The sequence below is a fragment of the Lonchura striata genome, chromosome 28 (genome assembly GCF_046129695.1).
Source record: "Lonchura striata isolate bLonStr1 chromosome 28, bLonStr1.mat, whole genome shotgun sequence".
NCBI lineage: Eukaryota > Metazoa > Chordata > Aves > Passeriformes > Estrildidae > Lonchura > Lonchura striata.
The window spans coordinates 6,085,893-6,112,432 of record NC_134630.1 but is presented as its reverse complement, the minus strand read 5'-3'; the positions used below and the strand labels follow the sequence as shown (position 1 = coordinate 6,112,432).

The window sequence follows — 26,540 nt, the reverse complement described above, 5'->3', positions numbered from 1 at the left end:
AAAACACAGGGAAAAACTGGGATGATGGAGATGGGGAAAAGGTGTGAGGTGCTTTAATTGGTGGGATCAAACCTGGTGTTGAGAGGAGCTGGAATTCCCTGCAGGATCCTTTCAATTGCTGAAAATTCTCTCAATTTATTTATTTTTTATTTTATTTTAGGAGATTTGTCCTTTCCTCCCTGCAGCGAGTGAGGTGGGAACACCTGCCCAGGTAGGTGCCAGCAGCACCCACGGACACCCAAACACCTCCTGAGCCCCAAATCAGGGCATTTCCCACCTGGAATTGGGGTGGGAAGGATCCCAAAGCCCCTCCAGTCCCTTCCCTTCCATCCCAGGCTGCTCCAAGCCCTGTCCAGCTTTGGGACGGGGCAGCCCCGCTGTCCATGGTCACCTGTGCCAGGTGGGCAGTGGGCACTGCCCCTGCACTGAGAGGTGGTGACCAGGTGCCTCAGGTGGCCCTGGGCACACACAGAAATCTGATGTGGAGCTGCTGCCTCTGACTGGAATTGTTCTTCCTAAAACAAATCCATTCTTTTTCCTGGAATTAGCTGATCCTTCAGGTCCCTTCCATCCCAAACCCCTCTGTGACACCACAATATCACCACTCTTTAGGTGCTCCAATATTCTCCATCTTCCTTAATTTTAAGAAAAGATCCGAGTTTTGATAGGAAGATGCAAAGGTTAATCAAGGTCACAGTCACTGACCTGCCTCGGGAGCAGCTCCAGAGGTGTTCCCCTGTTCCTCCAAGGAATACCCAGCCAGGCCAGAGTTGTTTCTTGGGCAGAAATCTTTTTTTTTTAGGCGATTCCAGGGTTTTTGTCCTCAGTCCCGGCTTTAGGCTGGATTTGGAGTCTCCAAGAGAGGGCACTGTGTCCCTGGCAGTGGAGCCGTGGTTGAGCTGCCAGCCCCGAGCTCCTCATCCCAGGGAGTCGAGTAATTAACTGAGACACTCATTAGCAGCTGCTTTGGGGGCTGGACATCCTCATGTGACCGCCGGTCCTTTCCCTCCATCCCCGGCAGCGCTTCCTCCTGCCTCACTTTCCTAAAAAAAACCCAAAAATGTCCCTTTGCCCCGGTTTGTGCACTTGGGGTGTCCTCCAGGAGGGGAACCTCGCTGTGAGTCACAGGTTTCATCCAAACCAGGAGGAAAACAGGGAAAAACAAAAAGAGGAGAACTCGGGGAGGTCGTTCTTGTTGTAATTTCTTGTGGGAAATGTTTGTGCTCCAGCTCAGAGCAAACCTTTGTTCAGGACTTTGTGTGGAAGTGTGGAAGTGTGGATTTCATTTCTCAGGAGGGACCTGACAGAGGATTTGAAGCTCTGCCCTGGAGGTTTTGGGGTGGTTGCCCTGGTGCCATTGTTGGATAATTTGCTATTTATAGGGGGATATTTTTAGGGATGTGACAAGTCCAGCTCTGGACCTGGATCTGGGGATATTTATGGAGCACAAAGGGGTGGAATTGAACCTGTGGTGATGGAGGGGGATTTAATGCTGGGGGTGAGCTGAGCATCCAGAGAGACATCGAGGGGCTGGGAAAGGGCTGGAAAATCCCTGAGGGAGCTGGGAAGAGGCTGGAGAATTTCTGAGAGAGCTGGGAAGGGAATGGAGAGTTCCTGAGGGAGTTGGGAAGGGGCTGGAGAATTCCTGAGGGAGCTGGGAAGGGGCTGGAGAATTCCTGAGAGAGCTGGAAAAGGGCTGGAGAATTCCTGAGGGAGCTGGGAAGGGGCTGGAGAGTTCCTGAGGGAGCTGGGAAGGGGCTGGAGAATTCCTGAGGGAGTTGGGAAGGGGCTGGAGAATTCCTGAGGGAGCTGGGAAAGGGCCCAGCCTGGAGAAAAGCGGGATCAGGGCGACATTCCCAATGCCCACACGTCCCCAGCAGGAGGGGACAGGAGGGGCTCTGCTCCCAGAGGACACCAGGACAGGAGGGAACAGCCCCAGGTGGGACATGAGCAGGAATTTCCTCTGGAAAGGGTTGTTAAACCTTGGGAAGAGCTGCCCAGGGAGGTTTGGGATCCCTGGAGGTGGCACTCGGAGCCCCGGGCTGGGACAAGGTGGGGTCAGGCCCCCCCAGGACTGCTGATCCCAGAGCTCTTTTCCAGCCCCTGCTCCTGATTTTTCTCCCTTTTTTGATCTTTGTGGTGCCAGTCAGGACTCTCCCACACCTTTCTGGTTTTTAGGAGCAGCTTTTCATGCTCTCAATTCTCCCCCCCCTGTTCCTGAAGTGGCACAAATCCCCTTTTTTTTGGGATTTATATCCTGCAGAAATGGAGCTGCCCTGGCTCAGGAATCACGGATGGATCCCATTTCCCAGGGGTCATTAAGACATTTAATTTTTTCACTAATTGCCTGCATTAAGTTGCTGATCCTGGAAGATTGAGGGCACTTGTGTAACACGAACCACATTGAAACAACCTCAGAAGTGGCTCTGAGGTGAAACAGCCACATTTAACCCCAAACCCTGCTTCCAAATCCTCCCTCTGGAGATTTTCCTCCTTTCCCCATTTTCTTTGGTGAACTTTTCCCAGCTGGAAATAAAAAGGGGAATATCCCCTCCCTGGTTTCTCAGGATTCTTTTTGTGGCGTGTTTTTAGGGATTTTAAACAACTTGATACTTAATATTTTACTGGAGAAATTCCCAGATTGTTGGAGCAACCTATGGAATAACTCTGCAGCCTTCAGCTGCTGTCAGAACACTGCAAATTCCTGCTGGCTTTTCCAAGGGCACTCCACGAATCCCAAACCTCAGCATCCTGTCTGGTATTTACAGTGTCAGGAATTCCCCTCAGCTGGATCCTCTTTCACCTCCTCTTCCCCTGCCACACAGTTGTTGGTGTGGATTTCAAAATTCCAGGCATTTTTGGGATGTTGTTGCTGTGGATTTTAAAATTCCTGCTGTTTTTGGGATGCTGTTGGCGTGGATTTTAAAATTCCTGCTGTTTTTGGGATGCTGTTGGCGTGGATTTTAAAATTCCAGCTGTTTTTGGGATGCTGTTGGCGTGGATTTTAAAATTCCTGCTGTTTTTGGGATGCTGTTGGCGTGGATTTTAAAATTCCAGCCGTTTTTGGGATGTTGTCCGTGATAGAAAAGATCCCCTTTGGATCCTGGGCTGAAATAATCCCATTAAACCTCAGGAGCAGGGAAGGGGATTGTCCCTGGTTTGATCTGCTTGCAACAGCTGCAGGCATTTGCTAAAACTGAATGATTGAAATACAAATTTAATTTTTTTCGTTGCTATTTTGCCCTCTAAAAGCACAAAAAGGTGACTTTTAAAAATTTTTTTGGATGAAAGGAAGCTGGAAAGTCAAAGGCATCCCTGGAGTACCCCGAGCAGAGGGAGCTGCTGCTCCAGCACAGTTTGTTCCGTTGGCGTGGGGACGTTTTTAAAAATCTCATTTTTCCAAACAACTCCTGGAAATTGGCATCCCAGAAGCAAAAAAAAACTCTTTTAAAAATAGCTCTGAAATGAGCCCTGTTGTTTCCATGGCCCCTTGTCCCGAGGATCCTTGAAACTCTGGAGGGGTTTTTGGAGATTCTGCCGAGCAGAGCCGGAGCCCCAAACGTTTCCTGTGAGGAATGAGCTCCTGCTGCTGGAATGCTGCTGTCTGCAGGGTTTATTTTAAACTGGTTTTCCTCTTTTGCTCAAAGGAAAAGCAATTCCTGGGCAGGAATGCCTGAAGGGGTTGGAAAAATCCCTTGGAATATCCCACGTGGGGAAATGTGCTGCACTTCTGAATTAATCTGGTTTGGAATTTCACCTTCCCTCCCCAACACGGATCCACCTGTGCACAGGTGTGTGAAGTGGGGTGCTCTGCTCAGAAATCCCAAAATTCCTGAGCCTCCCAAGGGCAGGATTTGCCTTTGGAAAGACTTTAAAAAGCCAAGTGTGGTCACTTTGTCCCTGTGCTCAATTTCCCGAGCTCAGAGCCCTGGGGGTGTGAATCCTGCCGACCCTTTTTGCTTCCCTCTCCTCTAATTCTTGGCTTTTTAGGACTTCAAAAAAAAATATTCCAGAGCCAGTTGCCAGCACAGACCTCCCAACGAGCTTCCAACAGCAAATGAGTGCTGGCTGCAGCAGCTGCTCCCAAAAAAACCCCAAAAAATCCAGCTGGAAAAGGGCACGGGGAAAGAAGGATCTGCTCATCCCTTGGAGGAGCTCCCGGGGAAACGTTCACGTCTGAAGCTCTGCCCTGGAGGTTTTGGGGTGGTTGCCCTGGTGCCATTGTTGGATAATTTGCTATTTATAGGGGGATATTTTTAGGGATGTGACAAGTCCAGCTCTGGACCTGGATCTGGGGATATTTATGGAGCACAGAGGGGAAGAATTGAACCTGTGGTGATGGAGGGGGATTTAATGCTGGGGGTGAGCTGAGCATCCAGAGAGACATCGAGGGGCTGGGGAAGGGCTGGAAAATCCCTGAGGGAGCTGGGAAGGGGCTGGAGATTCTGAGGGAGCTGGGAAGGGGCTGGAGAATTCCTGAGGGAGCTGGGAAGGGGCTGGAGAATTCCTGAGGGAGCTGGGAAAGGGATTGAGAATTCCTGAGGGAGCTGGGAAAGGGCTGGAAAATCCCTGAGGGAGCTGGGAAGGGGCTGGAGAGTTCCTGAGGGAGCTGGGAAGGGGCTGGAGAATTCCTGAGAGAGCTGGAAAAGGGTTGGAGAATTCCTGAGAGAGCTGGGAAGGGGCTGGAGAATTCCTGATGGAGCTGGGAAGGGGCTGGAGAATTCCTGATGGAGCTGGGAAGGGGCTGGAGAATTCCTGAGGGAGCTGGGAAGGGGCTGGAGAATTCCTGAGGGAGCTGGGAAGGGGCTGGAGAGTTCCTGAGGGATCTGGGAAGGGGCTGGAGAATTCCAGGGGCACAGAATTCCTGCTGCTGAGCTGGGAGCTCCTCCGGGAAAGGTTCCAGCTCCTTCCCCCGGGATTCCCGGCTCCAGGGGGGGAATTCGGGTGGGTTGGGCTGCAGGATCCGGTTTCCTTCCTGGCTCTGGCCCTCCAGGATGCTTCACATTCCCAACTGTTGGTGCTTCCAAGGAATTGGGGAAGGAATTCCCCTTCCTGCTGCCCACAGCCACTCCCAAGAACCATCTGAAAGGGATGGGTCTGGCTTGGCAGGGTCAGGGAAGGAAGGAAGGGCAGGAAAACCGGGATAGAGCCAGGGAAATGGGGATAGAGACAGGAAAACCAGGATAGAGCCAAGGAAAACCAGGATAGAGCCAGGAAAACCAGGATAGAGCTAGGAAAACCGGGATACAGCCAGGAAAACCGGGATACAGCCAGGAAAACCTGGGATACAGCCAGGAAAACCAGGATGCAGCCAGGAAAACCGGGATACAGCCAGGAAAACCGGGATACAGCCAGGAAAACCTGGGATACAGCCAGGAAAACCGGGATACAGCCAGGAAAACCTGGACAGAGCGAGGGAAACCCAGGTAGAGTCAGGGAAAACCGAGATACAGGCAGGAAAACCTGGATATAAGCAGGAAAACTGGGTTACAACCAGGAAAACCTGGATAGAGCGAGGGAAACCGGGATAGAGCCAGAGAAGCCAGGATAGAGCCAAGGAAAACCAGGATAGAGCCAAGGAAAACCGGGATAGAGCCAGGAAAACTGGGATAAAGCAAAGGAAAACCGGGATAGAGCCAGGAAAACTGGGATAGAGCAAAGGAAAATTGGGATACAGGCGGGATTTTGCCCCAGCTGTCGGTGTGACGATTCCCAGCAGGAATTGCCGTTTGTGGGGAGGCCCGGAGCCGGGGATGCTTCCCGGGGGAAGGGGCAGCTCCTGGGGCACAGGGACCCCCCGTGTGTCCCCAGCTGGGCTGGCAGCAGCTCCCGTGTCCCTAAAGCTGTGGAATATCCAATTCCAAACCTTTGCAGCGGGACAGGGCCGGCAGGAAGGAGGGGGCAGAGCTGATTGCAGCTGAGGTCAGCCTTGTTTTGCCTCCCGGAGCAGGGATCCCTGGAAAGAACGGGAGAAGGGATCCCGTCCCTCGGGAAAGCTCCGGGGCTGCTTTTTCCCTTTGCTGCCAGGTCCCTGCTCTGCAGGGCTCTGAGAGCAGCGATAAAGCTAAAATTGAACCTTCTCAGAGCAGGACCTCCCTGCACTTTGGAAAGAAGGAAAGGAGAAAGCCAAAGCAGCCCAAAATTCCAGGGAAAACCGACAGCAGTAAGGCTGTGTTGTCACTGCAGGCTCAGCTCAGCTCCAGCTGCCTTGCTCTGCAGGGAAGGGATTTGGTTATTGATTAATCTGCTGTTGATGGGTTCATTTTAGCTGGGAAAAAGGCCTGGCTGAGAGCTTTGGAATGGGTTTGGAATGGGTTTGGAGGTGGTTGGATTTGAGCTGGTTTGTGTCGAGCTGATTCCAGCAGCAGCTTCGCCTCCACGGGATGGTTTGGCCTGGAAAAATCCCTCTCAAGTCAAAATTCCTGGTGGCCTTCCCTGCCCCTGGAACCTCGCAGGTGCTGCTGCATTTTGTCAGCCCCACACCCTGCTCGTGCCCCCTGTTTGTTTATCAGCTGCGCTGTGTGGATGAATTCCTTGGAATTTTGGTCCTTTCGGGTCAATTCCAGCATTCTGGAGGGGAATCAGGACTGCTCCAGCAGGAAGGAGGAGTGATCCTGATGATCCAGGTGCTCTTTCCATCCCCTCCATCCCAAATCCAGCTACAGCCTCCCCAGAACCCAGGGATTCATGGATGGTGCTGTGGGAATAGCTGGAAGTGCCCAATTCCAGAGGCTTGGAGCAACCAAGGGTGGAACTGGGTGAGCTTTGAGCTGCTTCCAGCCCAAACCATTCCATGATTCCGTGAACCTCAGGGATTTCCCATTCCAAGGCCAGTTCCAAACCTGGAGCTGTTTGAGGAGTTTGTGCCTTTATCCCCAGCTCCTTTTTGCTCTCCTGTCCTTTCCCAAATTCAGACTTTTTTTTCCCCCCCATCCCTCACCTTCCTATTTCCACGGAGAGCTGGCCCTGGAATGTGACATTTGTTAAAAACCCCTGTTAAATAAAAAAGCAAAACAAGTTTAAACTGCTTTTTTTGGCCGTTCCTCATCCCTGAATCCGCTGCAATCTGCAGGAGGAGGAGGAGGAGGTGAAAGGAGCCCTGGCCTGAACCCCAGCCCAGAGCCACTGACGTGGGTTGGACTCCTTTAGAAAAACCAAACCAAAACAACAACAAAAAAAAAAAGACCCTGCTTGTGTTCAGCCAGCGAGAGGGGAAAACAAGCAGGGCTGGATTTCAGCTCCGATGGATTCTTGGAATTCATCCCTCTGACTTCAGCTGCGTTGAGCAATGCTTTACTGGGAAAGGGGACGTGAGGCACGAGGGATTTTCGGGGGGGCTTTGGGAGCTCTCCCAAGGCCAGCTCGTTCCTGCAGCCTGGGACCGAGGATTTTCTTGGAAATTCAACCTGCCAGGCTGCTGCTTTCTGTGCTGAAATGCTCTGTAACCGTCCCTGGGATGATGCAAATGCTGCTGCTTTTTTCACATTTCCCCCATCCCCCCCCCCCAAAAAAAAAAAAAATAAATGATGCAAACTCTTCTTCTTCACGTGAAATGGGGCAAACTCCACTTTTTCTTCATATTCCTCCCCCAAAAATAGGGGAAGTACTTCTCCCTCCCATCGTTCCCTCTCAAAAATGGGGCAAACAGCTCCTCTTCATATTCTCCTCTAAAATGGGGGAAATTCCTCCTATTTTTCATATTCCCCCCACAAATGGTGCAAACACTTTTCCCTCTCCTCATTCCCCCTGAAAATGGGAAAACACTTCCTATTGTTACCATCCCCACCAAAAAATGAGGCGAGCACCTTTCCAACTCATTCCCCTCAAAAATGAAATTTAATTTCCCCTCAAACTCCTTCTCTTCTTCATTTTTCCCCAGCCAAGTGATACAAATCCCTCTCCCTCCCTGCTTCCCCCCCTAAAAAATGCAATTTACACCCAAATATTTCCCTGAGCCCTCACCCAGGCCGTGGCTGCGATTTATAAAAACAAAGGAGAATGAATTCCACGGCTTCCCTGTAGTTTATTCTGATTATTGATAAATGAATGCCAGCCCTGATTTTCCAGTGAACGATTGGATATTGATCAAACCAGGGATGTCCCTCACCAACTCTGATTAATGCTATGATGGAGTAAATATCCCGAATTATACTTCCATTAATAACACAGCTCCATCTGCTCGGGGTGATGGATCTGAATTCCCGTTTTCCTTGGCAGGAGCAATCGAGGAATCCAGAAAAATCAGGGAATCCACGCGGATCCGAGGCTGCTCTGCAGTAGGGAAGGTGAGCTGAGATCTCGTGATTTGTCTCCTTATTGATTAATTTCCCTTTAATTGGTTCATTTGATCTGGAAAAGGGTTTGGAATGGGTGGGTTTGGATTGGGAAGTGCTGACTGTGGGTGCTGCTCCTTATGGGGCCTCGTTATGTGCCAGCAATTACCTCGTTAATTAGGGACAGAGATCTCTGCATTCCAGAGGGGACCTGGAGCTGGGTGGGAGCTGCTGTACCATGGGAGGTTCTGTGAAGATCTTGTTTTTGGCTTGTTTTGGGCTTTTTTTGGGTTTGTTTTGGGCTTTTTTGGGTTTGTTTTGGGCTTTTTTGGGTTTGTTTGGAGGTGACAAACCCAGAGCTGGGATGGGAATTGTGGCTGTGTTGTCCCAGGGCTGGATCATCCTCAGGGTTTCCAACGGCGCTGGATCCTGTTGGAATAACCTTGGGAATTCAAGGGCCGGGAGGCTGAGCCCTCCGTGATTTTGGGAGAGGTCTGAGCCCCCTACAGGGGCTTTGGGACAGGAGGACATTGGGGTGATGAAGATGATGATGATGATGATGATGATGAGCGCTTGCTGCTCCTGGGTCACCCGAAGGGCTGAGATCCAGGTGGCTCCAGAGCTCTGCGTTTCCCCGCGTGTCTCAGCCAGGCTTTGGAAGTGGGAACGGGCTGATTTTTGTGCATTTCGGGTGAAAAATCCCTGAAAATCCCATTTTTTTGAGGGGGGAAAAGTCATCCAGGGTTTCGTTGCCTGCAGTTCCACGGTGCGGGCGGTAGAGGGCGCGCTCGGGCCGCGGTTGTGGCGCTTTGATTTGAATATTTATTATTTGGATTTAATGGCATTATTTACATGGAGATTCCTTAATCAAAGCGCTCCCAGTGCTTTAATTAAAACTGGAGCCACCAGCAGAGCGGGGTGAGGCTCTGCAGGGCCACCAGGAGCACCGGGGCTTTTCCAGGAGGATGAAGATGAGGATGAGGGTGAGGATTAGGATGGATTTCCCCCCACTCTTCACCCCGAGCCGAGCTTTGCACCACAACCCCAACATCAAAAAATCACCCCAAAAATCCAAATTGCTGGCAAACGCCCAGTGCCAGCAGCAGATGGCAGCACCCTGCCCTGCTCCCGGTGTTATTCCTGGCCAGGAGATTCCCTGGATCCAACCCCGCAGTCTAGACTGACTGACAGACAGGATTCCTGTGCTCTTAGGTAAGCACGGACAGACACCCATTATGCAAATTCCCAGCCGGAGAGGCCTCCCAAACATTCCTCAGATTGTCTAAATAAGGTGCTGTTTCAGACCCAAACTGCAGCCAGCCTTTTGGGTGCCTTCCAGCTGGAGGTGGGATTTTTTAATAATTCTTTTATTTTTTTTTCCCCCCTGATCAGCATAGCCTGAATTTTGGCCTCAACAGCTGCCCAGATGTGCAGGGAGGAGAGAAAATTGAGCAGATAAAAAAACCTTTTAGGCTCCTGTTGCTGCTGGGCGCTGTTAAATCTGTTTTAAACCTATTTTCCATTCAGATTGCACGGAACTGGTGGCATTTTTTTTTTCTCTCTGAGCTGCAGAAATGAGATGTGAGTGGGGAAGTGTTGGAGGGTGCAGTGACCCAGCCGTGCACGGAGGTGTTGCCCTGCTCAGGGCCTGCCTGACTCATTCCCTGGGCTGGAGGAGGTGGGGATGGATCATCAGGGATGATCCAGAGCCTTTGGAGCCGTCCGTGGCATTTGCACTCTGTCCTTTTTGCACACAGAAATTCAAAGAGCCTTTCAAGCCCCGTGACTGCAGAGTTGTTTGTGCTGCTCTGGCTGTTCCACCATCCTGAATTTCCCAGGAATTCTCCTTCCAGTCCCTAAAAATCCATCCCTAAAATCTGTGGCTAAAATCTCTCGGGTAAAAGCTGTCCCTAAAATCCCCCCCAGGTGTTGTTGCAGCCCTTTTGGGAGCCCACAAAGAGCTCAGGGCTGAGTGGCAGCTCCTGAGCTGCTCCAGGAGTTGGGAATTGGCCCTCAGCCCTGCCAGGAAAACATTGGAAAGCCTCCAGCTCCCGAATCCACGTGATTTTCTGGGAATTCACTTGGAAAGGCGCTTCAGCAATCCCTGCAGGGGGTGGTGCTGGCTCGGGGTGAGGAGTTTGCTCTGGTTTCTTCGTGGTGGCCTCTCAGCTTGTCAGTACCAGCTCTGCTCTTCTATTCCTTGCCTGAAGAAAGGCAAAAAAACACCCAAAAAAAAATCTGCGTGTTGTTTTGTTTTGCTGTTTTGTTTTTTTACTTTATTGCATCATCCCTCCTGTTTTCCTGAGCGTTGTTTATTTAGGGGCACAGTTAATCCTTTAAGGATTAAAGGGAAGGGAAAGGTTGGGATGTTCACACTTCTCTTAGGGGGAATGAGGAGAAGGAGAGGTTCTTGCTCCATTTTTGAGGGGGAATGAGGAGAATGAGAGGTTCTTGCTCCATTTTTGAGGGGGAATGAGGAGAATGAGAGGTTCTTGCTCCATTTTTGGGGTGGAATGAGGAGAATGAGAGGTTCTTGCTCCATTTTTGGGGTGGAATGAGGAGAATGAGAGGTTCTTGCTCCATTTTTGGGGTGGAATGAGGAGAATGAGAGGTTCTTGCTCCATTTTTGGGAGGAATGAGGAGAATGAGAGGTTCTTGCTCCATTTTTGAGGCGGAATATGAAGAAGAGGAGGAGTTCCTCCAAGGAAAGCCAGGAGGGAGACTTTGATCAGGGTGGGACCCTCATTTCCCACCGTGGGAGCTGTCATCCCATCTTTTCCTGGGTGGGACTCTCCCTTCCCACCGTGGGAGCTGTGATTCCGTGTTTTCCTGCTGGGAATTCAGATTTTGGGGTGAGCTGCAGCCCCCATTACCAAACCCCATTTCCATCCACGCTCACGGCACCACCTTTGATTGCAGCTGCATCCCAACCTCCCCTCACCTGCACTCTGTGGCAGCAGGAAAATCCCAAATCCCAGCCCTTCCCGTGGCTCCCAGCAGTTCTGGAGCTCTTTTCCAGCTCAGCTTTGCCATTTCTGAGACGTGAGATAAGGAAGCAGCCAGACTGCTGCTGACTCAGTTTGGGGTTTGTCCTTCCTGCCCTCCCACACTGCACCTGCACACCCAGAAACCTTCACCCCACAGCCCCCACCCCGGCTTTTCCGACCCAAAAATTCCCTTTCCTGCTGCTCCAGGAGCTGAGAAAACCCCTGGAGTTTTGTAGGGAGAGCTGAGGAGTGTTTTAGGGGGATGTGGGCAGGACAAAGGGATCCACCGGGGTTTGCTCGGCGCTGCCTTCTCCAGCCTGAGTCATCCGACCTTTCCCTGGGAATGCTGGAGGAATTATCCCAATAAACACCAGGGTTATCCTGAGGAACACCCCCAGAGATCCCATTGCAGCTGCAGGGCTGAGCTTGGCAGGGTTTGCCTCGTCTGCACCCCAACCCAGGAGCAAATCCTCATAAAATCCACAGGAAACATCCCCATCCATAAAAACCTCCCCACAACACATCCCCATCCATAAAAACCCCAAACCCTCTGGATCTGGGATTGTTCTGGGCATTGTTTCCCAGCAAGGCAGCGTCACGTGTTCTCCGAGCTCACGGGTTTGGGTGATTTGTCAGAATTCTGAGAAGTTCAGAGCTGTCAAAGCAGAAAATGCTCATTTTGGGATGGCTCAGCTGAACCTTTTTTGGGGAAATAGGAAACGCTGCCTGGAAGAGCTGCTGAACCCCCAGAAAAGCTGGGAAAAGCTCAGGAAATTGCAGCTCTTGGAAGTGAAATCACTGATGAAGGATTTGGGTGAAAACCCCAAGTTTTCACGGAAAATCCGACAAGCTGAGGAGGGTTTTTGGGCAGTAGCGAAACATCCGTGGTTTGTAAGAAACCTTTTCCTTCCTCCTGAGCTCCTGCACTTGAGCTCACCAGCAGAAAACTGATTTTTAAACTGCTTTTTTCAACTTAGAACCGAAACCTGAAACTTAAAAAATTATTTTTAGTCAGTTTAAACTTTTTTTTTTTTTTTTTTTTTTGAGGGAGGGAAACCCTCAGGCTTTATCCTCAGTCTCCAAGCACACAGAACAAACTGGAATTCCTGCTCCTCTGCTCCTTCCCTCCTGGATGTTGATTTTCCTCCCTCAGAGAGTTGACACCTCTTTGTTTGCCCAGGTTTTGGGGGAATTTGAGCTCAGTTTTCCCACAGAGGGGGAGCCCAGCCCCTGGGAGAAGGGCTTGGAATGTTTTTACCAGGGTGCACATCTGGGAAAGGCATCGCAGGCTGGGAACGACTCCGGCCGCAGTTCCCAGCCCAAATTTTGGGATTTTGGAGGTTCCCTGGAAGTGTCCAAGGCCAGCTTGGAGCCACCTGGGATTTGGGAATGTGCAGGAGCAGTTTGGGCTGGAGCTGCTGAAGGAGGTGACAGGGGAGTGACAGATGTGCAGGAATTCCGGCCAGGAGCCTCCTGTCCCATCCCAGGGGTCAGGAGTGGTGGACAAATTACCAAATATCATCCTTATCCAATAATCCAATGGCAGTATTGTCCAGTTATCAAATATCAGCATTATCCAATTATCAAAATTATCCAATATTCAAATTCAGTATTAGTCAATAATTAAATATCAATATTATCAAATTATCAAATATCAGCATTATCCAATAATCAAATATCAATATTATCCAAGTATCAAATATCAGCATTATCCAATTATCATATACCAATATTATCCAATAATCAAACATCAGCACTATCCAGTAATCAAATATAAATCTTACTCAATAATGAAATACCAATATTATCCAATAATAAAATATCAACATTATCCAATTACCAAATATCAATATTGCCCAATTACCAAAACATCAGCATTATCAAATATCTTCTTCCCACCCAGCAGATCTTCATTCCACCCATCAGATCTTGCTCCCATCCAGCAGATCCTCCCACCCAGCAGATCTTCCCCCCATCCATCAGATCTTCCTTCCACCCACCAGATCTTCCTCCCATCCAGATCTTCCTCCATCCAGCAGATCTTCCTCCATCCATCAGATCTTCCTCCATCCAGCAGATCTTCCTCCATCCATCAGATCTTCCTCCCACCCATCAGATCTTCCTCCCATCCAGATCTTTCTCCCACCCAGCAGATCTTCATTCCATCCATCAGATCTTCATTCCATCCAGCAGATCTTCCTCCATCCAGCTCTTCCTCCATCCATCAGATCTTCCTCCATCCAGCTCTTCCTCCCATCCATCAGATCTTCCTCCACCCAGCAGATCTTCATTCCATCCATCAGATCTTCCTCCATCCATCAGATCTTCCTCCACCCAGCAGATCTTGCTCCATCCAGATCTTCCCCCCACCCAGCGGAGCCGTGCCACGTGCCCGACCCAAAACCTCCCATTTCTAACCACATTTATCCTCTACCCATGGCAGACTTTTGGCCTGTCCTTACTCCACCCCTGTGTTGTGCCGTTTGGGATTTTGGGATTTTTGGATTGGGGATTTTGGGATTTTGGGATTGGGGATTTTGGGATTGGGGATTTTGGGATTTTGGGATTGGGGATTTTGGGATGCCGTCCCAGCTGCCTCAGCCCTGGTTTTTGGCTCGGGGGTGCGGCGCTCGCACGTGGCTGGGAGCCAGGCTGGGAGTGCAGTGAGATCCTCCAGCGCCGCCACGGGCTCTGCTCCACGTTCCCTGCACCTAAAGGATATTTCTCCTGCTCATCTCCCACCAAAAGAGGAAAACTGGGATGAGTGGGAATGACTCATGTGCCAGGGAAGCGTTTGGGAAGAGCAGGAGGAGAAGGTGGAACAGGAGGAGGAGGAGGAGCCACACGCTGCCAAGGACTTCACTCCTCCTGCTGCTGCCTTTTTTTAGCCCCAGTAGCAGCTGAATTCCCGGCAGCTTTCCCCGGCCTTCCCAAATTGGGAATTCCAAATTACCAATTTTTTTCGCAGGATGCTAAATTCTGCCTCTCCTCCCTCTATTTTTAGCCCTGGGAGACTCCAGGTAGGAGCAGCGCTAATTAATCTCAACTGAGGCAAAGTTGAGCTCCTTTGGTGCTGCAAAAAGCACTCAAAAGTGAATTCTGGGCAAATCAAACCCGAATTTAGGTGGTTGGAGGGTTGGATTTTGACCTGGAGTTTTAAATTCAGCACTTAAATGCAGGTTGGGTGGGTGGGTGGGTGTTGACTTTAATATAGTGAAATTTGAGATAAAAATACATTGAAATTAACAGTCCACCAGCAAAAAAAGCTGGATTGAAAGTAGTTGGAATGGGTGAGGAGGAGGAGAACAGGATCAGTTTTGTCACCTCAGTGTCCTGGCACTGAGCTCCTCCTAATTTCACCTGCTAAATGAGGATGCTAATTAGGCAGGGATTGCACAGGGCCAGGTCTGGCCAGCTCAGGTGAGCCTCTCCTTCATCCTTATCCCAGTTTATCCTGGTTTATCCCAGTTTATCCTGGTTTATCCTGGTCTGGCTGCTCCAAGGCGATGCCAAAGTGGCAGCGCAGCTTTTCCCAGCAGCATAGAAATATTGTTTATCCTTTTTTTTTTTCCTATTAGGGATGCAAATTGGGATTTGCAGCTGGAAATTCCAAGGCACGATCATTCTGCCATGAGCAGGGGACACTTTTCAGTGTCCCAAGTTGCTCCATCCCTGGACATTTCAGGAATCCAGGGCCCAGCTGCTGCTTTTTCCTCCTCCACCCATCCCCGCAGTCCTGTGACTTTCCCTCCCCAGCTTTGTTTTTATTCCTGCTGCAGCTCCAGAGGGTGACAGCGATGACAAAGCCACCCAAAATCATCCCCGAACCCCGCGGGGCCTCAGCCAGAGCGGGGCGAGCCCACGGCTCCAGAGCCCGCTGACTCCTCTGCACTTGTTTCACCATCAAACCCCAGCAAATTTTCTCTGGGAATCCCATCCCAGCCCTTCCCCACCCTCACAGGCAGCAATTCCATCCCAAATCCCCCCCAAATCTCCCCTTTTCCAGTTTGGAAGCCATTCCCTGTATCCTAGCACCTTGTAAAGAACCCCTCCACCTCCCTGCCAGCTCCTGCAGGGCTGCAATTGGGTCTCTCCAAAGCTTCTCTCCTCCAGGAATTTTTGCCTCTTTCCCTATCCCTGTTTTCCCCCAACCTGCAGCAGATGAATTTTCTAAATTTAACCCCCGAAGCCGCCCGTGACCCCAGGGCAGCTCCCTCACGTGCCTCCCTCCGCAGCCCTTTCACACAGTGGGGAAAATTCCCTTTTTTAGCCTGGCCGGCCGCTGGCAGCAGCCCCAGCCCTGAGCTCAGCCCTGGAGCGCCGCCAGCCCAGCGTGACCGAGAGAAAAGAACCTTCGGCTTCCTCCCGTGGCAGAGCCAGCCCCGAGGCAGGAGCTGCAGACCCTCACATGATGCTGCAGTCATCGGCCTTTCCCAAAAAGCCGCGGTTTTGCGGGAAAACGGCCGCTGTTGCGCTGGAACAAGCGCGGAGGAGTCAGCGGGCTCTGGAGCCGTGGGCTCACCCCGCTCTGGCTGAGGCCCCGCGGGGTTCGGGGATGATTTTGGGTGGCTTTGTCATCGCTGTCACCCGGGAATGAAAACAGGGCTGGGGAGGGAAAGTCACAGGACTGCGGGGATGGGTGGAGGAGGAAGGGGCGGCCGTGCTCCGGAGGTCACTCACGTGTCCCGGGAACGGGAAAGGGCCGGGAATGAGCGGGGCCCCGATGCCAGCAGGGAATGGGGATCCTGGAGCAGCTCCGGGTTCCCATTCCAGAATGGGAATGAGCCCCAGTGCCAGCAGGGAATGGGGATCCTGGAGCAGCTCCGGGTTCCCATTCCAGAATGGGAATGAGCCCCAGTGCCAGCAGGGAATGGGGATCCTGGAGCAGCTCTGTGTCCCTTTCCAGAATGGGAATGAGCCCCAGTGCCAGCAGGGAATGGGGATCCTGGAGCAGCTCCGGGTTCCCATTCCAGAATGGGAATGAGCCCCAGTGCCAGCAGGGAATGAGGATCCTGGAGCAGCTCTTTATCCCTGTTCTAGGATGGGAATGAGCCCCAGTGCCAGCAGGGAATGGGGATCCTGGAGCAGCTCTGGGTTCCCTTTCCAGAATGGGAATGAGCCCCAGTGCCAGCCGGGAATAGGGATCCTGGAGCAGCTCCGTGTCCCTTTCCAGAATGGGAATGAGCCCCAGTGCCAGCAGGGAATGGGGATCCTGGAGCAGCTCCGTGTCCCTTTCCAGAATGGGAATGAGCCCCAGTGCCAGCAGGGAATGGGGATCCCAAGAGTGGCTCTGTGTCCCATTCCAGAATGGGAATGAGCCCCAGTGCCAGCAGGGAATGGGGATCCTGGAGCAGCTCTGGGTTCCCATTCCAGAATGGGAATGAGCCCCAGTGCCAGCAGGGAATGGGGATCCCAAGAGTGGCTCTGTGTCCCATTCCAGAATGGGAATGAGCCCCAGTGCCAGCAGGGAATGGGGATCCTGGAGCAGCTCTGGGTTCCCATTCCAGAATGGGAATGAGCCCCAATCCCCAGTGCCAGCAGGGAATGGGGATCCTGGAGCAGCTCTTTATCCCTGTTCTAGGATGGGAATGAGCCCCAGTGCCAGCAGGGAATGGGGATCCTGGAGCAGCTCTGGGTTCCCTTTCCATAATGGCAATGAGCCCCAGTGCCAGCAGGGAATGGGGATCCTGGAGTGGCTCCGTGTCCCATTCCAGAATGGGAATGAGCCCAAATCCCCAGGGCCCTTTTGCAGGGAGTGGGGATCCTGGAACACCTCTGTGTCCCCATTCCAGAATGGGAATGAGCCAAATCCCCAGGGCCAGCAGGGAATGGGGATCCCAGAGTGGCTCCGTGTCCCATTCCAAAACGGAGCTGCAGCTGAATGTTCATCCCAAAGTCGTGGGGGGTTCAGGTTTTGGGGTTTTGCTTCCCAGCAGGGCTGAGTTCTCCCTCTCCAGGTGAATTCCTGCCTTAGGGAAAAGATTTCCCCTTGGGGTTCTGAGGCTCCATTAGCAAAGGGTTGTTAATTATGGGGCTGCTCCTGGGAAATCAGGGAGAAGGAGATTCCAGCCAGGCCTGAGCTCCCTGGAGCAGGAGGGAAGGAAAAAAGGATGAATTCCTGGGGGCTTCAGGCTTCCCAGGAAAAAAAAGGGATTAAGTCCCTGGGGTTGCTTCAGGTTTCCGTGGATTTTAATGTTTGAGTGGATTAAAGTGGGGTGGAGCAGCTCCAAAGGGTCCATCCATGCTGTTGGTGGGACATGGAACGGCTTAAAATCCATTACTGAGCAAATCCCAGGAGTTTTTAAGGAGTTCATTGGGAGTTTTTAGGGAGTTTTCCCACCCTGTGACGGCTCCTGGTCCCACGCCACAGCAATCTGGAGGTCTGAAACGAGGCGAAGGGAGAGGGGGGTGAAAAAAAAAGGGAATAAAAACTTGCTGCAGTCAGGGAAAAATTCAATGGCTCATTGAGGCGCGGAGCTGCTGCTGCAGGAAGTGTGGAGGGAAAATGGAGCCGGCTTTGTTCTCGCCCAGACAAGGAGCGAGCTCGGCCGCGCTCTGTTCCCAAAAAGCGTGAGGTCATCCCCAAAAGCAGGAACCGGGACAGCGATCCTGCTGTCCCGCCGGGCTCGCCCCGCTTCTCCTGCCTCCGGGAGCTGTCGGTGCCTCCTGGCCCCGCTCCAGCCGCGGCTGCATCCCCGAACCCCAAAAAACCCTCGCGCGGCTCCATCCCTGAATTCCCAATCCTGGCGCGTTTGGGTTGGTTTGTTGTTTTGGTTTTTTGTTTTTCTTTTTGGTTTTTTTTTTGTAGCTCCGTGTGATGGATGTGAGGCTGCTCTTTAATTAATTAACAGCATGATTTGATTAAGGCTGAGTTCCAGGGGTGCGTCCTCCATCCCCAGCACGGAGCGAATCCCAAATCCCCCCCGGGAAAAGGAGGGTGCAGCTCCCCCGGTGCTTCCAGCGGGGCACGGGCACATCCTGAGCACAAATCCCACATTTTGTGGGGCGGGGAGGGGGGAAGGAAGACAAAAGCAGCAAAACTTCGGTCCTGGAAGGGTAAATGCGGTCCTGCGGGGTTTGTAGGGTCTTGGAAGGGTGAATGCAATGCTGAGGAGTTTGTGGGGTCTTGGAAGGGTGAATGCAGTGCTGAGGAGTTTGTGGGGTCTTGGAAGGGTAAATACAGTGTTGAGGAGTTTGTAGGGTCCTGGAAGGGTGAATGCGGCCCTGAGGGGTTTGTGGGATCCTGGAAGGGTGAATGCAGTGCTGACGGGTTTGTGGGGTCTTGGAAGGGTAAATACGGTCCTGAGGGGTTTATGGGGTCCTGGAAGGGTGAATGCGGCCCTGAGGGGTTTGTGGGGTCTTGGAAGGGTAAATGCAGTCCTGCGGGGTTTGTGGGGTCCTGGAAGGGTGAATGCAATGATCAGGGGTTTGTAGGGTCTTGGAAGGGTGAATGCAGTGCTGAGGAGTTTGTGGGGTCTTGGAAGGGTAAATGCGGTCCTGAGGGGGTTTGTGTGGTCCTGGAAGGGTGAATGCGGTCCTGCAGGGTTTATAGGGTCCTGGCAGGGTGAGTGCACTCAGGCTGCCGGTGCTGGAGGAGTGGCGGCTCGCAGCTATGAGAGGAATGGCAGGAATTCCCGGAGGAGCGCGGGATCCGCGCATATCTCCGCGCTGCCGTCAGCCGGTGGCACCGCGGGCCGGAGCAGCCCGGGAGCCGTGCCAGGCCCGGTTCCCGGCGCGGCGTCAAGCCGGGACAGGCCCGGCTTCCCGGCCGGTTTCACCCTCGTGACCGCGGTGCCGACGCCGCGTTTCGGTTGGGGAAAGGCGGGGAAAGGTTTGGGGAAAAGGGCAGGGATGGCTCCGGGGGACGCGCGCCTCCTCCATCCCGCCGGGATCGGATCGATGGATCAATCAATCAATCAATCAATCAGCGGGTGAAAGGGCTGCTCCGAGCCAGATCCGTGATGGGAGAGGAGGAGGAGGAGGAGGAGGAGGCGGCTGCTCCGGCACGGAGCCGCTGCTGAGTCACGGCTCGGCAGAGCCAGCTCTGCTGTCACCGCGCTGTCACCGCGCTGTCACCGCGCTGTCACCCGCTGCTGCTGCGCTCCGCTGACTCAGGAGCTGCGCGGCTTCGCGCTGCTCTTCCCCCGGGGAAACAGCCCAAAATCGGGGCTTTGGCAGGCTCGGGAGCAACGCCGGGGCCGTCGCTCGCTGCTGCCGGGACGTCGGGGCCGTGCGGGACACCGGGAGGGCGGCGGAGCCTCGGATCCCCGCGGTCCCGCCCGCAGCATCCGTGGGGATGTCAGCACAAAACACGGGATTTGTGACGGTGCGAGCCTGGGAGTTTGGGGATGGAACCCAGCAGAGATCCGGGGCTGTTCCTGAGTCAGACCCAGCTGCTGAGGACGTGGCTCTGAGCATCCTGCTTTTAGTCCAGAACATCCAAAGCGGTTGAAAACATCCAATCCTGATCGTTTCCAAGGTTCATCCCGACTTTAGTGCTTGCCCTAAAACAGGCAGGAGTGTTCCTGGGGGGTTTGTGCCCCAGCCAGACCCTCCTGAAATGCGTTTGCATCATTCCCAAACCTCTCACCTGCACCCTGGGATCCCGGATTTCCCAACCTCCCTCCCATCTTTGTCCTTGTCCTCGGGCCACCTGTGGATGATCCCTCACAGCCCTTTTGTATTCCCTGAACTCGTGGTTTAGTGCTGCAGCGTTTCCCAGCTGCTGGGAAATCTTCCTGCCAGCATTGCCTGGGATCTGCCGGATCCCTGCGCTGTGGAGGAGCAGGGGGAGCAGCCTGGAGAGCTGCAGTGACTTCACCCCTGCTGGAACAGCTCCCGGCCACAGCGTGAGGAGCAGAGCCATTCCCGAAAGTCGGGAATGTTGTCCCAGAACGCTGCTGCTGCCGGGATCAGCTGGGAAGGGCGGCAGCAGAAGTTGGGGAAGATTTGTTTGTGCTGAGCGAGGGCTGGGGTGACTCAGCCAGGGGAGAGCGGGGCCGGTGCTGAGTCACGGAGCAGATCCAGGCAAGGAGGAGTCAGCGCTGGCCCGGCTCCAGCAGCGGCAGGAGGTGGGCCCAGCCAAACTCCAGAGGTTTGCCCCCCTGGCAGAAGGAATTCTGGCTCAGTGGGAGTCATTTCTTCGCTGTTGGAGGATGTGCAGGAGACCTGGGTGTCCCCACTGTCCTGTGCTTCCCGCCCAGGCCTGGCTGCCAACGTCACATCCCAGTCCTTTCCCAAACACTGATTTCCCTAAAGAAATGGGCAAAGGGAGGATGGAGCTGGATCCACACCAGGGCAGTGCTGGATCCACACCAGGGCACTGCTGGATCCACACCAGGACAGTGTTGGATCCACACCAGGGCAGTGCTGGATCCACACCAGGGCACTGCTGGATCCACACCAGGACACTGCTGGATCCACACCAGGGCACTGCTGGATCCACACCAGGACAGTGCTGGATCCAAACCAGGGCACTGCTGGATCCACACCAGGGCAGTGCTGGATCCACACCAGGACAGTGTTGGATCCACACCAGGACAGTGTTGGATCCACACCAGGGCACTGCTGGATCCACACCAGGGCACTGCTGGATCCACACCAAGGCAGTGCTGGATCCACACCAGGACAGTGCTGGATCCACACCAGGGCAGTGTTGGATCCACACCAGGGCACTGCTGGATCCACACCAGGACAGTGCTGGATCCACACCAGGGCAGTGCTGGATCCACACCAGGACAGTGCTGGATCCACACCAGGGCAGTGCTGGATCCACACCAGGACAGTGCTGGATCCACACCAGGGCAGTGTTGGATCCACACCAGGGCACTGCTGGATCCACACCAGGACAGTGTTGGATCCACACCAGGGCAGTGTTGGATCCACACCAGGACAGTGTTGGATCCACACCAGGGCAGTGCTGGATCCACACCAGGGCAGTGCTGGATCCACACCAGGACAGTGTTGGATCCACACCAGGGCACTGCTGGATTGACACCAGGACAGTGCTGGATCCACACCAGGGCACTGCTGGATCCACACCAGGACAGTGCTGGATCCACACCAGGGCACTGCTGGATCCACACCAGGACAGTGCTGGATCCACACCAGGACATTTACGGATCCACAGCCTGGGCCCTGTTGTGGCTCCAGCACTGCCCTGGCTGTGGATCCTCAGGATGCTGCAGGAACAGGGATGGGGGTGGGAACAGCTCCCAGAAGTTCCCTGAACTCTCCCTGGGCTGATTCATCAGCCTCGCTCCATAAACAGGAAGCTGAGAAAGTACAGGCAGGTGATTCTGTGCTGCTGTAAACACTTGGAAACACAAATTCCTTGAATTTTTTTCCCCCAGCTGCCTGCTAACTCTTGTCCAGGTGAAGGTTGTGCTGGCAGTGCCTGCAGCAGGAAGGGCTCTCGAGGTCACGGCACGGGTTTGGAAGGAGCTGGGCTTTGACACACAGCTTCTCCCTGCCCCAATCCCATTGCAGAACCTGGGACTGGGAGGGATTCGGACCCCTTGTGGGATTTAGCTGCTTCTCTGTACTTTTGGGAGGAGAAAGAGGGAAACTGGGATTTGCTGGGATGCTGGGGAGCTGCAGCTGCGCTCTTTTGGAGCGCCTCAAACCGGAGCAGGAGCTCCTTCCCCAGGGAACAGCCGCCTTCCTCCTCTCGTTTTCCCCAGAACCAGAGCTGATTTCACCCTGGCAGCTTTTCCCGTGCTGGCTGGACTGAACTTCCAGGACGGGAGAGGCGGAGATTTCCAAACAGCCCCGCTAATTCAGGGAATCCTCCCGCGGTGGAGCCGGGAACGCGCGGCTGCAGCGCCGCTTGTTTTCCCCGCTCTGTTCCCGAGCGCTGCTCGGGGATGGAGGAGCCGAGAACACGCTGGGATGTGGCTGCCAAGCAAAATAATCCCCGAGAGTGCCCTTGCGGTCTGGAATAAACTCCCGAAATGTCTAAACATAGGCGAGACAGCGAGGATTTGGGATGGGACGGGCGCTCCCACCCCGATCCCGCCGGGAACGCTCGGCTTTGAAGCTGCCAGGCCGGGGAGAATTTTGGAGGAGCCTCTAATTAAGGCATGGAAGGGCCGCAGTGGGCGGCTGGCGGGGCCGGGAGCGCCGGCGGGATCCCACGCCGTGTTTGCTTTGGCTCCTTCTCCCCCCGGAACCGTCTCCGGGGCCGGTGCGGGGCGGGAGCGGCCCCCGGTGCCCTGGGAAGGAGCGGTCAGGACTGAGTCACCGGCGGGAGGTGGCAGCTGTGACAGCTCCACAGGGGTGGCACACCGGGGACGGGCTGGGGATGGTGTCTGCCAGGGCTGGGGATGGTGTCTGAGACAGGGAATGGGCTGGGGATGGTGTCTGAGACAGGGAACGGGATGGGGATGGTGTCTGAGAAAGGGAATAGACTGGAGATGGTGTCTGACAGGGCTGGGGATGGTGTCTGACACAGGGAACGGGCTGGGGATGGTGTCTGACACAGGGAACGGGATGGGGATGGTGTCTGAGACAGGGAACGGGATGGGGATGGTGTCTGACACAGGGAATGGGATGGGGATGGTGTCTGCCAGGGCTGGGGATGGTGTCTGAGACAGGGAATAGACTGGAGATGGTGTCTGCCAGGGCTGGGGATGGTGTCTGAGACAGGGAATGGGATGGGGATGGTGTCTGACAGGGTAGGGATGGTGTCTGACACAGGGAACGGGATGGGGATGGTGTCTGCCAGGGCTGGGGATGGTGTTTGAGACAGGGAACAGGATGGGGATGGTGTCTGAGAAAGGGAATAGACTGGAGATGGTGTCTGACAGGGCTGGGGATGGTGTCTGAGACAGGGAACGGGCTGGGGATGGTGTCTGCCAGGGCTGGGGATGGTGTCTGACACAGGGAACGGGCTGAGGATGGTGTCTGAGACAGGGAACGGGCTGGGGATGGTGTCTGCCAGGGCTGGGGATGGTGTCTGACACAGGGAATGGGATGGGGATGGTGTCTGACACAGGGAACGGGATGGGGATGGTGTCTGACACAGGGAATGGGATGGGGATGGTGTCTGCCAGGGCTGGGGATGATGTCTGCCAGGGCTGGGGATGGTGTCTGAGACAGGGAACGGGATGGGGATGGTGTCTGACAGGGTAGGGATGGGGATGGTGTCTGCCAGGGCTGGGGATGATGTCTGCCAGGGCTGGGGATGGTGTTTCACACAGGGAACAGGCTGGGGATGGTGTCTGACACAGGGAATGGGATGGGGATGGTGTCTGACAGGGCTGGGGATGGTGTTTCACACAGGGAACGGGCTGAGTATGGTGTCTGCCAGGGCTGGGGATGGTGTCTGACAGGGCTGGGAATGGTGTTTCACACAGGGAATGGGATGGGGATGGTGTCTGACAGGGCTGGGGATGGTGTTTCACACAGGGAACGGGATGGGGATGGTGTCTGACAGGGCTGGGGATGGTGTCTGACACAGGGAACAGGCTGGGGATGGTGTCTGACAGGGTAGGGATGGTGTCTGACAGGGCTGGGGATGGTGTTTCACACAGGGAACGGGATGGGGATGGTGTCTGACAGGGTAGGGATGGTGTCTGACAGGGCTGGGGATGGTGTTTCACACAGGGAACGGGATGGGGATGGTGTCTGACAGGGTAGGGATGGTGTCTGACACAGGGAACAGGGTGGGGTTGGTGTTTCACACAAGGAACAGGCCAGGGATGGTGTCTGCCCGAGGCATTCAACATGGCCAGAGCTGCCCCTGGAGTGCCCAGCACCAGGACAAAGGGGGATTGTTTTCTGTCTCGTGGAAAAAAATCCTTCAATTCCTGCTGGAAACTGAGGAACGGGGTTCAGGCCCTGTCCGGGCGTTGTGGGGGTGCAGGGGCACGGCCCTGTGGGCAGGTGGGACAGGACCCCACAGAGACAAGACCCCACGGGCAGGATGGACATTAATCCTGTGGGCAAGTCAGCCGTGGTCCCAGGGACACAACCCCACGGGCAGGTGGGACAGGACCCACGTGCAGGTGTCACCTGCCAGGGACACCAAAGCCACCAGGGCTGCTCCAGGTGCCCACAGGGGTCTCTGCCCCCGGGGCTGTGCTGAGGCAGAGCTTCCCTTCTGCAGGACTGTGGGAACTCAAAATGTCCCTCAGACATTTTTAGAGGTTCCAGGCCTTGGTCAGAAGCATTTGAGACCCTGGCACAGCTGCAAACAGCTGTGATTTTGGGTTTGAGCCATGGAATGAGTTACCAACCTTGGAGGTGGAACAAGCAGTCACAAAGGGTTAGATAGGATAGTAAAAGTAGTTACAAAACAGAGGGGAAATTTTTTAGTGTTGTACAGGGGGGTTTTAGCACCTGTCCAGGGGGGTTTTACTTTGTACATGGGGGTCAGAAGTTCTAAGATGGAGGAAAGTGGGCTGATCCTGTTCTTCCTCCCTCTTCTTCCTCACCTCCATGTTCTTGGTGATGTTGGCACTCCCAGATTGGTTTAGAGTAGAAAAGCACTTTGTAATATAGGTAGTAGGTATTGGGGGAAAACTATAAACATGTAATTCATAATATATCATATAAAAGATAGAAAGGCAGTATTTAATATAGGTAACAGGCATCGGGGAAAACTATAAACATTTAAAATGTATAAAACAGAGCAGCAGCCCTGGGCTGGGGGAGAGAAGAAGAAGACACAGACAGGGAGGATGTCAGGGTGTGTGTGTGCCTCTGCCTGGGCTGTGAGCAAACCCCAATAGCCAAAAAAGAAAATCTTTTAGATAACTCACAATAAACTGCCTTGAGACCCAGCAGCAGAGCCTGTGCAGTTTTCCTTTGGAATCACGGCTTGGAGGAGGAATTTCCCCACCACACGGGACCCCAGAGCAAGGCTGGGGTCCCCACACAGGACCAGGCGGATTTTTCCGCTCTCCTCAGCTGAGCTTTGCCCAGAACTCCCTGGAAAGGGGATCCTGAGGGCTCCTTCAGGAAAAACCAGAACTCCAGACAACCCCAGGAAGCGTCAGTGGGGCCACCAGAGCTCCCCGTGCACGTGGCCGTGGGGTCAGTGCTGAGGTGGGCGAGCTTTAGGGTCCCTTCCCGGCCCTTGCACGGCGCTGGGCTGGAGCAGTGTCCGCTTTTCCCGCAGGATTCTCCTGTGCTGGGCCCGGAGCCGATGGCAGAGAATGTCCACGACTAACAACATAGCACAGGCCAGGAAGCTGGTGGAGCAGCTCCGCATCGAGGCCGGCATCGAGAGGATCAAGGTGAGCATGGGAGAGGGAAGACATGCCAGCTTTGGATGTCCCCAGCGATCCAGGAGTCACTCCAGCATCTGCAGTGGTCTCCAAGGAAGCTGGAGAGGGTCTCTCCATCAGGGTTTGGTGACAGGGATGGAAAGAGGGGAATTTTAGGGTTGGTGGATGTGGGTCTCAGATTCCAAGAGAGAAACGGAGAGTTTCTAGCCAGGCAGAAGCATGGGAAAGAGTTAGAAAAAATGTAAATAATTCTTTATCTCTTATTATTCTCATTATTTATAGTTAAGTTCTATCACTGTGCATCAAGCACTTTGCACCACTAGTGTGAATTGTTTTCGCTTCAGTCTTCTCATTCCCATCCTACCTCAACACAGAAGGAATTCTCTCCCTGGCACAGAGCAGCTCTGGCTGCCCCTGGATCCCTGGGAGTGCCTGGATGAGCCTTGGAGGAAAAGAGGAACCTCCAGATGTGGCTCCATCTCTGCCCTGTGGCACTGGGGAAATTGAAATTGAGAAATGGCCTCGGGAAATCCCTGGCAGCTCCCTCGGCATTCGGAGCCTCCTCTGATCCCTCCGAGCTCTCCCTTCCCAAAAAACCAGCTTGGAGCTAAACCAAGCAGTGCCTTCAACAATGGAGCCTAAGGTTTTCCAAACCTTAACAAGAGGCTGCACTCAGGGAATCTTCTCTTTCACTTTTTCATCCCAAATCCCTGAAAAACACGGCTATGATAATATATCCCTTTTAAATCCTTAAGGGAAGAGCTGGATGTAAATCCCCAAAAATCCTGCAAGCACTGGAATATTCCCGAGCTGGGAATATTCCCATAAATTCCTGCTTTTTTCTCCAATATCCAGGTTTTTAAAGCATCCTTAGAGCTCATCCCAAATCTCTGAAAAACACAGATACAATATTCCTTTTAAATCTCCCAGCTGAGGCATTTCCCCACACTCCTCACTGTAAACTCTGATTTTCCACGCCCAATTCCCATTTTCCTCCTCATCCCCACAAAGTTCTGTCAGGAAAAGCTGGATGTCAAACCCCAAAAATC

General features: G+C 53.6%; 1 protein-coding gene across 2 annotated transcripts in view; it reads left to right on the top strand.

Moving 5' to 3' along the window:
• GNG7 (G protein subunit gamma 7) overlaps nucleotides 1-26,540 on the top strand; it is a 48,289-nt gene that overhangs the window by 16,828 nt on the left and 4,921 nt on the right. For both annotated transcript variants that reach the window (XM_077788814.1, XM_077788813.1), the window contains exons 2-4: nucleotides 161-211; nucleotides 8,218-8,285; nucleotides 25,383-25,500. In XM_077788814.1, coding sequence (XP_077644940.1) covers nucleotides 25,420-25,500 — 81 coding nt within the window. In that variant the 5' untranslated portion in view covers nucleotides 161-211; nucleotides 8,218-8,285; nucleotides 25,383-25,419. The remainder of the gene's footprint in view (nucleotides 1-160; nucleotides 212-8,217; nucleotides 8,286-25,382; nucleotides 25,501-26,540) is intronic.